A 15,011-nucleotide genomic window follows, 5' to 3' on the forward strand; every position below is an offset into this window, starting at 1 on the left:
TCAAATACAAAAACCAACTGCATTCCTGTCTATCCACAATAAACAACTTAAAATGAAATGTCTTGTAAGATACCATTTGTATCTAAAACCGTCAAATAACTGGGAATTGAGGCACCTGGGTGGCTCAGTCGGTTAAGCGTCTGACTTTGGCTCAGGTCGTCATCTTGCAGTCCATGAGTTTGAGCCCCACATCGGGCTCTGACAGCTGGGAGCCTGGAGCCTGCTTCAGACTCTGTGACTCCCTCGCTCTCTGCCCCTCCCCCACTCATGCTCTGTTTCTCTCAACAATAAGCAAACATTTAAAAAATTTTTAATAAATAATAAAACCATCAAATATCTGGGAATAAATCTAATAAAATATAAGACCTCTCTAAAAAAAAATCCTAAAATGTTTTTATTAGATTTTAAGTAACACCTAAAAAAAACAGAACATGCCCATGTTGGAAGACTGTTTTATATAGATGTCAATTATCATTTTAATGCCAAACCAATCAAAATCCCAACATTTTTGTTGTTGCTTTTCCTTGTAGAACTGAACGAGTGGATTCTAAGATTCATGTGCACAAGCAGAGGTCGAGAAGAGCCAGGCATTTATTGAAGGAAAAGATATTCTTGAGGGCTGGTTCTGACTCTCTAATGATCAGGATAATCCCTGTGGTTCTGGGACCCTTCCATGTGAAAATAAAATCAAATCCTACCTCATGCCATACCCCCCAAATGTGATAGGCAAAACAATATGGTTTTTTAAATACCGGTAGGGCCCTAAAGTAGAGGAAAGATAAAAACTTCTTAAAAAGGAAAAAGACAAAAATTAAACTACCTTAAAATTATGAACTTCTTTTCTTAAAAGTCCTCCATTAAGGGAGTAAAGTAGCAAGATATGGAATGAAAGAAGGTATCAGTAGCACATCTATCTCACAGGGCTTCTATCCATAATACACAAAGAACTCCTCAGGTCGGTAAGAAAAAGACGGACAACGTTACAAAAACTGGGCAAGAGGCTTCACAAAAAGAAAACCCCACAGATGGCCAATAAACATATTACAAAGTGCCTGATCTCATTACCACAACAAGCCACCACTACAGTCACCAGAATGGCTAAGGTTAGAAAGACACACAGCCAAGCGGTAGAGAGGATAATGGGAACTACTCTGGCCAGTTGTAGAGACTGTAAATGAACCACCTGTTTTGCACAATCCCCTCCAGCTGATATGCTCATCTCTCCGGCCCAGAAATTCCACTCCTGGGAATATATCCAAGGAAATGTGTGACACGTACCCTGAGGGATCTGAATGAGGACGTTTACAGTGGCTTTATTCGCAACAGCCAAAAACAGAGAACGAGCCAAATGTCCATCAACAGAGCAGATACACTGGTGCACCTGTTCCGTGCACTGCTATGAGGCAATTCAGTTATGGAAACGCATGCGGTAACATGAGTGAATCTTACAAATGGTATAAAGGGTTTTTCAAAAAAGATGGGACTCCATGTATAAGGTTCAAAAGTGAAACAAACTAAACTAGAGGGGTATCAGTCAATATAATAGTTAATTCTGAGGAGAAGAGAAAGAGGCATAACTGACAGGACACCAACAGGGATTCTGCTTGGTTGCCAGTGTTCGACATCCAGACCTAACTGGCAATCCCACGAGTTTGCTTTGTGATAAATCATTAGACTCTATGTTTTTTCTCTGTACTTTTCTGTGCGTGCTATATTTCACAATACAAATGGTTGAGAATAAAATCTTATAAAATTAAAAAATAAAATTCTAGGGGCGCCTGGGTGGCTCAGTCAGTTAAGCATCTGACTCTTGATTTTGGCTCAGGTCACGATCTCACGGTTCATTGAGTTTGAGCCCTGCATTGGGCTCTGTGCTGACAGTCCAGAGCCTGGTTCAGATTCTCAGATTCTCAGATTCTCTCTCTCTCTCTCTCTCTCTCTCTCTCTCTCTCTCTCTCCCTTTCTCTGCCCCTCCCCCACTTGTGCTCACTCATTTGCTCTCTCTCTCTCAAAATAAATAAACTTTAAAAATAAAATTGTCGCGGTGCCTGGGTGGCTCAGTCGGTTAAGCGTCCGACTTCAGCTCAGGTCACGATCTCACGGTCCGTGAGTTCGAGCCCCGCGTCGGGCTCTGGGCTGATGGCTCAGAGCCTGGAGCCTGCTTCCGATTCTGTGTCTCCCTCTCTCTCTGCCCCTCCCCCGTTCATGCTCTGTCTCTCTCTGTCTCAAAAATAAACGTTAAAAAAAAATTAAAAAAAATAAAAAATAAAAAATAAATAAAATTCTCAATACTGGTAACATATAGTGTTTGGGGGGCGGGGGGCATGGAGGAAAAGGGCCCTCGATTGTTGCAGGGAAGAACATAAACTGGCAAAATCTTTTTGGCAAGACAATATTGACAGGATCTATCAAAAATCAGTCTAGCAGTTTTACTCCCAATAATCTGTCTTACAGTTTGTCAAAAGCAGGAATGTCAACATTATTTTTAACAGTAACAAATTAAAACCAAGTAAATGACAATGATTTGGCCATACTAAAGCAACTGATACTTTCAGGGGATATAGAGGACTTCCAAGGGCCCTCTTACAAAACAACTAAGTCCTTGTTAACATACCTGTCAGTGCACTGCTGGGCTTGCAGAAGGTAAGGGAAATCCCTGTTCAATCCCTTCTTCTCACCACTCATCCCCAGAAGAGCCAAAACTACAGTTTTGAGCAAGGAGCAAATAGGAAGGCTGAGCCACCCTGGAGGCAGATGTCAATGGAAGCAGTGTTTCTAGGAATAAGCCGCAGAGTACAGGGTCCAAACTGAGATTTCTCCCTCAAGCCAAGAATCTGTATCTTCTCTGAAGGAAAGCACTCTCTGTTTAGGTCCAGGATTCCCACAGATTAAGATCAAACACACGAACCCCCAATCATGGACCATTAAAAACCCAAGCAGACAACAAAGCATGGATGAAGCAGCCAAAATAACAGAATTTTTACCTCTAAGGTTTTATTATGTATCTGATATCACATACAGAATAACAACTATTCATAAATCGTTTGAAGAACTAAAAGATGGGGACTTAAAAATGGACAAGCAGGGGCGCCTGGGTGGCGCAGTCGGTTGAGCGTCCGACTTCAGCCAGGTCACGGTCTCGCGGTCCGTGAGTTCGAGCCCCGCGTCAGGCTCTGGGCTGATGGCTCGGAGCCTGGAGCCTGTTTCCGATTCTGTGTCTCCCTCTCTCTCTGCCCCTCCCCCGTTCATGCTCTGTCTCTCTCTGTCCCAAAAATAAATAAAAAACGTTGAAAAAAAAAAATTAAAAAAAAAAAAAAAATGGACAAGCAATAAGGAACTACCAAAATTACCAAGCAGATGTACAAATGGACCAAACAGAACTTTAAGAAATTAAAAATATAACTACTGAAACAGAAAACTCATAGAATAAACTAGCAGATTAGACACAGGTGAAGAAAGAATCCATGAATGGGAAGGCAAAACTGAAGAAATACCTAGAATGGAGTACAGAGACAAAGAGATGAAAAATAGGAAAGCAGTTATGACATGTGGAAGATACAAAATGAGGTTTCACCTGTTTCTAAATAGAGTCCCAGAAAAAGAGAATAGGATAATGGAGAACAGAAAATATGTGACAAGAAAATGGCTGTGAATTTTCTAGAATAGAAGATATAAATCCACAAATAGAAGCACAACATAAATAGATAAAGATAGATAAATACACACAAAGAACGCCACACCTAATCACAATGCACTAAAATATCAAGTAATGAGAAAGACGGGCTCTTTTTTTTTTTAATATATGAAATTTATTGTCAAATTGGAGAGTGTGATGCTAAGTGAAATAAGCCATACAAGAGAAAGACAGATACCATATGTTTTCACTCTTATGCAGATCCTGAGAAACTTAACAGAAACCCATGGAGGAGGGGAAGGGGAAAAAAAAGAGGGAGAGAGAAAGACAAGCTCTTAAAAGCAGGCAAAGAAGAAAACTCCCCTCCTGAAAAAAGGCAGACTGACAGAAGACCTCTCAGCAGCCATATACACAGATGATGTTACACAGAATGGTTTAATGCCAAGAGAAAAAGCCCTTTCTTCATGCTTAGAAAAAGTTACCCTTCAATACTGTGGAGAAATATAAACATATCCCAACAAAGAGGATGCAGAAGTTTCCAAAAGACTTTTACTATTTATTTTGGGAGAGAGTGAACAGGGGAGGCACAAAGAGAGGAGAATCTCAAGCAGGCTCTGTGCTATCACTGATGTAATTTCTAAAGGGTTTACTTGAGTGGAACCTGGGTGGTGGATGTCTGACCCTTGATTTCAACTCAGGTCATCATCTCACAGTTCACGGGATTGAGCCCCATGTCAGGCTAGGAGCTGACAGCATGGAGCCTGCTTGGGACGCTCAGTCTCCCTTGCTCTACTCCTCCCCCCCCCCCCTCAAAATAAACACACTACAAAAATATTAATAATAAAATAAAGGGTTTACTTGAAGAAAAAAACTATAAGCAATTGTAGGCCAATAACAACTTTCATGAAATGGACACACTCCTAAAAAGCCACAAACTCAAAACTGACTCAAAGAAACAGTATCATCAGTCCTACAAAAAAGACTGAACTGGGCATCAAAACACTAACTACAAAGAAAAGTTCAGGCCCAGGTGGCTTCAAGTGGCTTCAAGTATTCAAGTATTTGAATTCTATCAAATACTTCAAGAATACTTAACATCAATCCTTCTCAAACCCCTCCAACAAGTAAGAAGCTGGAATTCTTCCCAACTGACTTGACAAGACCAGTATTACCTGATAACCAAAACCAAAACAGACATCATAAGAAATGCAAATTGCAGACCAGTATCTCTTATAAATGTGGATACTATTATCCTCAACAATATAATAGCAAATTGAATCTAGCAACATATACGAACGATCATATGCCATGACCTCGTGTGATTTATCCCAGGAATGTGAGGTTGGTTTTAACATCCAAAAACAAATTAACGGAATATGCCTTATCTACAGAATTTTTTAAAAAAAGAAAGAAAAAGAAAAACAATGATAATCTCAATTGCTACAGAAAAGAATTTGATAAACTCCAACATCCTTTCTTGACAAAAACACTCAACAAATTAGGAAAAGAAGGGACGTTCTTCAACCTGATAAAGGATTATCTATGAAAACCTGATAAAGGATTATCTATGAAAAGCCCACAGCTAACATGTACATAATGATGAAAGACTGAATGCTATCCCAACAAAACCAGGAACAAATCAGGGATGTCTCTTCTTGCAACATCTGTTTCACAACGTACTAAAAATTCTAGCTAGGGCAGCTATGCAAGGAAAAGACACAAAAGGCATCCAAATCGGAAAGGCGCCTGGGTGGCTCAGTCATTAAGCATGTGACTTCCGCTCAGGTCGTGATCTCCCCCCATTCGTGAGTTCAAGCCCCATGTCAGGCTCTGTGCTGAGCGCTGGGAGCCTGGAACCTGCTTCAGATTCTGTGTCTCCCTCTCTCTCTCTGACCCTCCCCCATTCATTTTCTCTCTCTCTCTCTCTCTCCTTCCTTCCCTCGCTCTCTCTCTCTCTCTCTCAAAAATAAACATTAAAAAAATTTTTTTAAGTTAAGTGGGAATGTCAAATGGGACAGCCACTCTAGAAAACAGTCTGGCAGATCCCAACAGAATTAAACGTATGTTATCATTTGACCCACCAATTCCACTCCTATGTCCGCACAACAATTTGTATACAAAACATTTATAGCAGCATTATTCGTAATAGCCAAAAAGTGGAAACAACTCAATGTCCACCAGTAATAAATGCATAAAATGGAACGTGCCCGTAGAATGGAGTACTTTTCAGCTATAAAAGGCAGACAGTATTGATGGACGCTACAATGCAGATGAACCTGGGAAACATGCCAAGTGAAGGAAGCCGGTCATAATGGACCAAGGATTGAAGGACTCCGTGTATACGCGGTGACTGCACTAGGCACATCCGCAGAGACAGAAAGTCTTGGTGGGTGCTTAGAGCTGGGGGGGAGGGGCGGGCGGTGGAGAAGATTTCTTTCTGAGGTGATGAAAATGTTCTAAAATTGACTGGGGACAGGTGCACATGTAGTGGAAACCACGGAGTTACTTTAAACAGGTAAGTTGTATGACATGTAAGTTATATCTCAGTAAACCCATTATCGGAAAAAAAAGGTAACAAAGGAAAGTTCTAAGTAAGATGTAAGAACGATGGGCAAAGACAGGGGGAAACGGTACTGTAAACTGCGACTTTAGAAAAGAACAAAGAGAACCCCAGACAAGCAGCTGCCTGAAAGGTGGGAGAGAGAAGTGGAGTGGACCCAGTTCCTCGTGTTCTGAGCGTGTGTGGTGGGGCAGGGTGGGTGGGCGAAGTCACTAACATCAGACCGGACGAGTAACCACTTCAAGGATAGGAACAGAATGTGCAGCTTCCAAACCGATGGAATGAAAAACGGAGCATAAAAACTGACATGCAAAGTAAACCGAGGTCAGCGAGCCACGGGCCGGGGGCCAGACCCAGCTCACCACCTGTTTGGTACATGAAGTCTGACTGGAACACAGCGGCACTGGTTTGGGCCGATCTGTGGCTACCTCTGAACTACACGGCACGTTGAGCACGTGTAAGAGGCCAGAGGCTCTGAGCCGTCTCGAGCACCCGTCCGGCTCTTTCCACAAGCGTGCTGACCCTCCTGTGGAATTCTGCACGGTACACCAAGGGTCTCTTCGGGCTACAGTTTCCGGACCCTCAAAATAAAGGGAATAGTCCCTCAGCGCATCAGAGGTCGGAGGCTCAGTGAGTTCTTGAAGGAATTTCGTCTGTAGCGTCAGAATGACCTCCACGTGCTCCACCACTTGCCTCCACAGCCGGCCCTCTTCAGGTTCGCACCGTTCGCACCTACCAGAACCTAACTCCCCGAGACAAAAGCAGGCAGACCCTTACATCCCAACGAAGAGACCTCAAGCGACGGTCTGCTAAATGCGTGCTGGCAACCGGTGCATGTGACGTGGGCAGTCTCCCAAACCGAGAGACAGAAGGGCAGGAGCACGGTCACAACTACACAGTCTACTCACTGCTTGAATCTTTTGCATTAGACTGTTCTGGGGGTAATTCTAGCTTGACGTGCTGGTGTAAGAGATAACGCGGAGACCTGAGCACCTTTCACCGAGCCTCCCTCAATGATGACATCTCGCAAACCTCACGCAGGATGGCATCCGGCAAAGACAGGGACACTGGTACACTCTGCAGTTTCATGCCAGTGTGCGCGCGCGTAGTGTGGCCACACGTGCTCAGCCACCACCACGGTAAGACACACGCACGGCAGACCCGTCACAAGGATGCCTTGAGTTGACCTTTATAGCCACACCCACCTTCCTTCCACCTCCCCGCACCACGGCCACCACTCATCTCTGTCATTCCGAGAATGTCAGGGAGGGGCGTCTGGCTGGCTCGGTCGGTAGAGCCCACAACTCTTGATCTCAGGGTTGTGAGTTCAAGTCCCATGTTGAGCATAGCGATTACTTGAAAATAAAACCTCTAAAAAAGAATGTCATAGAAACAATCCTAGCGTGTAACCTTCTGGGACCAGTTCCGTCACCCCGCATGGCACCCTGGTGATGTGGCCAGGTCACTGGTTGCTTAGCACTGCCAGCGTGTCACCTGCCGTAGGTCACCTGCTGGTGGACCCCTGGGTTGTGTCCAGTGCTCAGGGCCTGTGAGAAGAAGCATTCCCTTCTCTGTGACGCATGCCCCGGAGAGAGAGGCCAGGTGGCAGGGTTCGTGCAGGTTTAGTTTGTGAGAAGCTTTCATGTTTCCCCACACGGTTTCCTACCCACCCCTGGCACGGTCAAGTGACCGGTTTCTCCGCGGCAACGCCCTGCACCAGCCCGGGGTGGCACTGGTTTCAGCCATTCTGGCAGCGGAGTAACGACTGCCTGGGTCTCTCACCACAAAATTATGGTTACACACACACGTTTACATATTTGTCTGGTAACTACTCTGAAAAATATAGAAACGTACAAAAAAGAAGTCTTTCATACAGCTTCTTTGGAGAGAGAAGCAATGCGCCCCCAAGTTGCAGACAACCTAGGGCAGACTGTCGCTTTAGTCTGGTGCAGAGGCTCCACATTTGGCTGTCTCCCCGCCCCGAGCACAGCTCTGCCCCGAGCACCTCCGAGAACTCCCCGCCATGGCCCTGCACTCGGGAGGGGCCGCCTCCGTCGTCTTCCTCGACACCACGAGCGCTGCAGGAGAGGGGCAGCCGGAGCCCGTGGGGCCCCACGCAGGTGAGCCAAGGCTCCCGGGCAGCTGCCCGCGTGTACCTGGAGGGGGTCATGTGCCCTACACCTCCCTCGTGTCCCTCACTCGCAACCAGCCGCAGTAGCGTTTAGCAAAACCCGTGACAGCACGGTGAGGCCTATGGGTCCCTCTCAGAATAACATCTTTAAATGCGGAAAATAAACAGCAGGATGACTCTATCAAATGCCAGAATACTGTTTAAAACAACGTACGACATAGTCCTGCGCCACAAAGCTCAGGTACCGCAGGGTACCTACGGCAACTATCGTGTGAAACAAGAAGGTCTGGTTTCTCTCGGTGGCAAGGTCGGGGGTCCTGATGACCCGACAGTGGTTGTTGCCACATTCATAATGGAGGAAATGCAGCATTTCAGTCAGAGGGCACTGAAAGTAAAGACGCTTTCTCCTATGCAGGTTCAGTGAGCCTCAAAGTCCCTCGGGCAGGACCAGGCCTCCTCCTGGGGACGTCCTCCCAGGCTGCCCTTGGCCCGGGTCCTGGGGAGGGATGCCACCCACACACGGCCACGGGGCTGGGTGGCCTGGAGCCAACAGGAAGAACGGAAATCCTCCCTGAAAGCTGAGGTGTCACCTTCCCCAGGCCACCTGGGGGAAACTCGGCCCCCTTTTTTTTTTAATCCCAGTTTTTCTGCTTTAACCGCCAGGGACAGGTCATGGAAAACCACACGTCTTACTTAGGAAAGCCCCAAGCCAGTGTGAAGAACCTAAGGAGTACACAGCGTTTCCAGAAGGGTCCGCCCACCTTCGTCAGTGCAAAGGCCACCGTCCCGTCGTCCTCGGTGGAAAGATCAAGCAACTTCTGGTAAAACGCTTCGTCATAAGGCCCATCTATTTGCAATGTTTTTCTGAAGGAGAAAGTGCAAAAAACAGGATGGCAAAGCTGCCCGGAAACGGTTTCTGAAACTGCTAATGATCTAACAATCACACGTCTGCCTTTAAAGAACACCTGGAAGACCCACCTCTTCCTGACACTAAACATCATTCTGAAGCGTTAGTTTTAAACAGAACGTGCAAGACCAGAACCAGGAAGCCCAGGCTGTGTCCTGCTGTGACAAATGGCATCCAGTCAGAGACGCTAGTGAAGGGTGGCGGCTGGGGAGACAGGGGGTCCGGATCCGGGAATACCGCAGCCCAGCCACAAGCCTGTGGCGCCGACCCGGGAGACCCCCCCCCCCCTCCCCCCCCCCGGGAGGGAGGGCGGCCAGGTGGCAGGAGCGGCCCGGCGGCGGTGGAGCAGCACTGCCCCCTGCAGGCTCCGCCGACTCAGCACAGGACTGCCGGCCAGCCCTGCTCCTGCCACAGGAACCGAACCCCAGGCTGGGCGGGCGGTCCTCCCATCAGGACGACCCCCTTCCCCCAGCCCCGTCTTCCCCTCAGGAAAGCTCGGGCCCCGCTCGGCCTAGGCAGCACAGGGGTGCCGGGGGCCTGGGCCTCACCTCTCCTCGGGAAACTCCTCCAGGTACCGCTCAACCCGCCGGTACAGAGGGTAGAGGCCTTCGATGTCCAGCAGGTCCAACATCTGCACCTGGAGGGTTTTGTACAGAAGACAGCCCTTCGGTAACCCCGAGCACTCCGGGGCGCTTTTTCCTACCGAGAACATCGGGGAAAACAAGAGGTTTACCGTCAAGGATGGAACACAGCCTGCGGACAGGCCACACCCTGCCTCACAGAACGGCCGGGGCGCGGGGCCGGGCACCACAGACCGGCAGGGGCCCCGTGTCTCCTGCTTCTCCCTGTCCAGGGCCTCCAAGTCCACACCCCAGCCCAGGTCTCCGTGCAGAGACGGCCCTCAAGCTAGATGAGCCAAGCACAAAATTTACAGTGACCACCCCGTCATCGCATCTGCACAACCGTGTCTGCGGGGCCCCGGACCACAACCCAGGCTGATGGGCGGGTGGCCACACAGGATGGCGGCCAAAGCTGCCGCTGACACCCGCAGCAGGGAGCGGTCATCGTGGTCGGTGTGGACGCGAGGTCCATCCCACAAGCGAGCGTTCTTGGGTCCCTGCCGTGCAGCAGGTGCCGTGAGGCCCGGGAAGTCGGGGTCCCGGCCCATCTCTCGGCCTTCTAAGGAGCAGCCGTGTCCCAGGAACAAACACCAGGATGGGTCTGAGTCCTTGCAGGGGGAGCTGCAGCCGTGTGCAGTACTGACACCCTGACCTCCCGGCTCCTGGCTGTGGCTCTCCCACACGCCGCAGGCCTGACGTATGGAGCCCACCAGCAGGCGGCAAAGGGACAAACGAGGATCCCATGAACATGCACAGCAAAAGCCCAAACCACCCACGGGGCGGCCTCAAAGCTGGGACACCCACTGAGTCACAGTTGGGCCCCCCGCCCCACCCGCAAGGGCCTTGAGCTGTGGGACCCTGACCCTCTGAGCCCCAGTTCTCCACCAGCCACAGAAAACCTACCCTTCCAGGGTGGCAACCACGAGACGGGAGACTGTAGGAAAGCCCTTGACAAACCAGAGGACGCACAGACGCAGGGGGCGATGTTTTCAGGGAAAACCCCACAGCCCAAACGTGTACCGCAACTTAAAAACCCAGATAAAAGATGAGATGACGGGGAGGCCTCCCCACGGGGGCTGGGGGACTTTGGGGGGCCCCGACGGGGCCCAGGCTGCTCCCACAAGTGCTCCGTGAGGCCAGGCAGGACCCTGGCAGGATGCACCACACGCTCTGCCCGCCCCTACACCCAGCGTGGCCTACCTTGGTGGCGCAGGCTCCTGCCGAAAGGGCTGGCTTCGCAGACACGAGGGCCCTGCGGGCCTGGCCCCAGCCTCAGGGCGCCGGCCCGGCCCTTTTCAGAGTCGCTCAGCAGCACCCGTGTGATAACACGCACCAGCTCCCGGATCACGGCACCCGTGCAGTGGGGCCCGCCAGCCAGGCCGTTGGACGGGAAGAAGAACGGCTTCAGGTGGTGTGCAAGCTCGCTCCAGTCGGCCACGGGGCTGCGGGCATCTTTGCAGCCATAAATCAGCTCACCATTCTTCAGGCGGAGAGAGAGACAGGACGGTGTCAACTCCAGAGGCTGGGGCGAAATACCTCTGTCCCTGCCCACTGAGCAGGTAAAGGGACTTGACCTCCTACCTGTCTCTGTCTGGGTTTCCCAGACCCACCTTCACACACCATGTCACTGACCAAGAGTCAAACCCCATTAGAACATGAAAAAGAAAACATTCTCAAAAAGTGAGGACCGGCCTGGCCTGAGACACAAAGCCTCAGGAGAACGAGCACTACACGGGGCCTCAGGCAACCTCAGCCCTAGGCCCAAACTCCCAAAGACCCCAGCCTGTCGCTCGAGAAGCCACGTGATGCCCATGCTACCGGGGGACACACAGACTTCTCAGCCAGTGTGGATGTCAGTCCTGTCCTCTGCAGGGCAGGTGAGGCTGCCAGTGTCATTAGTGTGGAGAGTTTCATCTTCAAGGCCATCCAGCCTTTTAAAACCAAGTCTAGCAAAGACTCCCCCATGGCACCACACTCCCAGGGCTGTGAGCAGGGATGCCCAGCAGGCTGACCCTGGGACCCGTGAGCCACAGCTAACCCAGGGGAGTGCCCGACTCCTTGCCCCTGGTTCCCACATAGGAGAGACGGGGTGGTCAGCAGCCTCCACACGGTCCCCAGTGGCCCCGTGATACACCCTGCAGCCCTCTCCCCACTGCAAAGGCGAAGTAGCCGCACGTCCCCTACAAGACGAAGGTGTGAAAGATGCCGTGGTTTCCCTCCCATGCCTCCCCTCAAACCACACAGCCACGCGGAGCAGCCCCTCGCGCCCCCGCGGCCAGAAACCAAGGTGCCGTCCTAGAAGCACAGTCTTGGGCCCTGGCCAAGCCATCAGAGGACACAGCCTCCAGAGGGCCGAGCCATCAGAGGGGACACAGCCCCCAGAGGGCCGAGATATCGAAGGGCCAAGCCATCAGACGGGACACAGCCCCCAGAGGGCCGAGCCAGAGCCGGCTGTGCTGCTCGATTCCAGGCCCCAGAAACCATGAGAGACGGTATGTGACTGTTAGGCAGTGGAGAATACAAAGCAGGGTAGTCACAGCTCTGTCCTCAGGTGGCAGAGGAGGATCACGTCAGCCCAGGAGGTGTGGACAGGGCATTCCTCCCTCATCAAGCTCGGGGGTTCAGTGGCGCACAGTGCCTCCACTGGGTGCCCTGTCACACATTCAAGCTCAGAGGTATGGACATCTGAGAAAGAGGCACACAGCTGAGGCCCCTGCTGGCCACGGGGCCAGGGGAACCCTCATGAGACAACTGACCCTGGACATGGGCCCCGCTGCGGGAAGAAGGCAGAGGGTACGCAGGAGTCCCTGGGGGGAGGGGACCACAATGAAGTGCTCAGCAAAACCAGGCCCTGGGGACTGCAGCCAAGAGGTGGGCCCAGGGCTCGGCCCACCATCTAGGACAAGAGCCACCTCAGCCCCCGCACAGCTGCCCTTCTCCAGGCCTGTGAGCAGCTGAGTGACTGCTGGACAGTGGGAAGCCTCTTCTCCCCAGTGTCTAAAATCTATACAAGTACAGCCACTCAAGGACATCATGTGACCTTCCCTGGAGCGCCGCTGCCCTGGGCTCCACGACAAAGCTGCATGTCCCCCACGTCTCCCAAGCGTCCAGTGTGGGGGTGGATACAGCCACAGCTGTGGAGTCGGGCCAACGGGGAGGCGGCTCCCACAGCAGGCAATGGGGCACACCTGAACTTGAGAACCAAAGCCTGACTCACAAGCAGCGATGGCACTTGCAGTGATGGGCTTCACTGCTCCCGGTATTATCTTAAAAAGCCATTCTGGGGGCACCTCGGGGGCTCAGTTGGTTAAGCATCCAACTCTTGGTTTTAGCTCGAGTCATGATCTCCTGGTTCGTGGGATCAAGCCCCACATCGGGCTCTGTGCTGACAGCCTGGAGCCTGCTTGGGATTCTGTCTCTGTCTCTCTCTATCCATCCCCTGCTTGTGCTCTTTGTCTCAAAATAAATAAGTAAACGTTTAAAAAAAAAAAAAAAAAAGCCATTCTGTGTCCCTTCTCTTAATCTCACTCTTTTGGAACTATTATCGCAACCTCTGTGTTGTTTCCACTCTGATTTTAGCAAAAGCAAGCCCTCCAGGCCCCGCCCCACAGCAGGGGCCAAGCCACTCCCCTCGCTGCGGGCCCAGCAGGCAAGCACAGTCAGAAAAGGGTCCACCGGGAAAAATACTAGCCTCACTGAAGGTTCCAGATTGTTCCAAATCAGTCCGCAGATGGAGAATTTATCTTTAGGCTTTAAATATGAAATTCCTTCAGTCTTTGTAAGAATTAAAAATAAGAACTGAGGACGAGTTAAGACGGCAGAGAAGTAGGGGGACCCTGGGCTTTCCTCGTCCCTCAAACACAACCATATTGAGGCCAGGTCACTTGGAAAACCCAGGAAAATCCATCTGCAGAATGGCAGAATGATCCCCACAGTTGGAGGAGACAGCTTAGCAGGTGTGAGGTGCGGGGACAGTCCCCTTCCTAGAGTCCTTTTGGAACAGGGTATATTGCCTCCCTAAGGGCAAAAGACCCTGCAGGCACCGGCCAAAGACCTTTTACCAGCAGGAGACAGAGGCACACCCAGAGGCAATGTGAGCCTTGATGCTTTTACAGTGCCACACCACAAATTCAGCACGTTGTGCAGGCGTGGGTCTTTCTTCGGGGACAAAGGGCTTCAGACACAACACAGAGGCTCTACTCCGGAGGAGGGGCGAGGATCCACGTGGTGCCAAGTCCTCTAACATTTCGGGCTTTGAATCCCCGAAGCACACCAAAGAAGCAACACGGGAGAGCTGTGGCGCACAGTGAGCGGACTGCCTTCCCTACTCTGTGACGGCTGCCTGAACGGTGGGGAGTATGAGAATCCGTCTGGGGATGAGAGATTGGGATGGTGCCACTTTCCCTTCAACAACACGGCAGGACTTCAGAGAGCCACGGAGAGGCCCCCAGTGGAGGCGGGACCTGCTCACACCAGACACGGTCCCCTGTCCCCGTCAACTGCTTATCTACTGGGGCAAGACTCCGAGCCAGCCCAGTGGGCCTCTCCTCCAGATCAGCACAGCCAGCCCCCTGATGCACCAAGTGTACTGAAAATCGAGTGCTTTAAAATGACACCTGCAGGGGCGCCTGGGTGGCTCAGTCGGTTAAGCGTCCGACTTGGGCTCAGGTCATGATCTCACAGTTTGTGAGTTCGAGCCCCGCATCGGGCTCTGTGCTGACAGCTTAGAGCCTGGAGCCTGCTTCAAGTTCTGTGTCTCCCTCTTTCTCTGCCCCTCCCCCGTTCATGCTCTCTCTCTCCTTCAAAAATAAATAAAAACATTAAAAAAAATTTTTTTTAATTTAAATGATACCTGCAGTTTTTGTTTTTTGTTTTTCCTATTGGAATCAGCCTCATAGTTTCTGGGGTTTGTTTTTGTTTTTTTTTATCATTTCCTTCTATTTATTTTGTGGATCAGTCTTTTTAATTCTTTTTCTTTCTTTTTTCTTTTTTAATGTTTGTTTATTTTTGAGAGAGACAGACAGACAGACAGAACACAAGCAGGGAGGGGCAGAGAGAAGGAGACACAGAATCCTTAAGTAGGCACCAGGCCTGTGAGCTGTCAGCACAGAACCTGATGTGGGACTTGAACTCACAAACTGCAAGATCATGACCTGAGC

The 15,011-nt window shown here is 50.5% G+C and overlaps 1 protein-coding gene across 2 annotated transcripts in view; it reads right to left on the reverse strand.

Moving 5' to 3' along the window:
- LOC109257883 (inositol-pentakisphosphate 2-kinase) overlaps window positions 1-15,011 on the reverse strand; it is a 127,548-nt gene that overhangs the window by 7,903 nt on the left and 104,634 nt on the right. For both annotated transcript variants that reach the window (XM_053907691.1, XM_019434288.2), the window contains 3 exons: window positions 11,053-11,332; window positions 9,781-9,931; window positions 9,087-9,189 (listed from right to left, as the gene is read on the reverse strand). In XM_053907691.1, the coding sequence (XP_053763666.1) occupies window positions 9,087-9,189; window positions 9,781-9,931; window positions 11,053-11,332 (534 nt within the window). The remainder of the gene's footprint in view (window positions 1-9,086; window positions 9,190-9,780; window positions 9,932-11,052; window positions 11,333-15,011) is intronic.

This window comes from Panthera pardus, unplaced genomic scaffold (assembly GCF_024362965.1).
Source record: "Panthera pardus isolate Hobbes unplaced genomic scaffold, ASM2436296v1 HiC_scaffold_20, whole genome shotgun sequence".
Classification (NCBI taxonomy): Eukaryota; Metazoa; Chordata; class Mammalia; order Carnivora; family Felidae; genus Panthera; species Panthera pardus.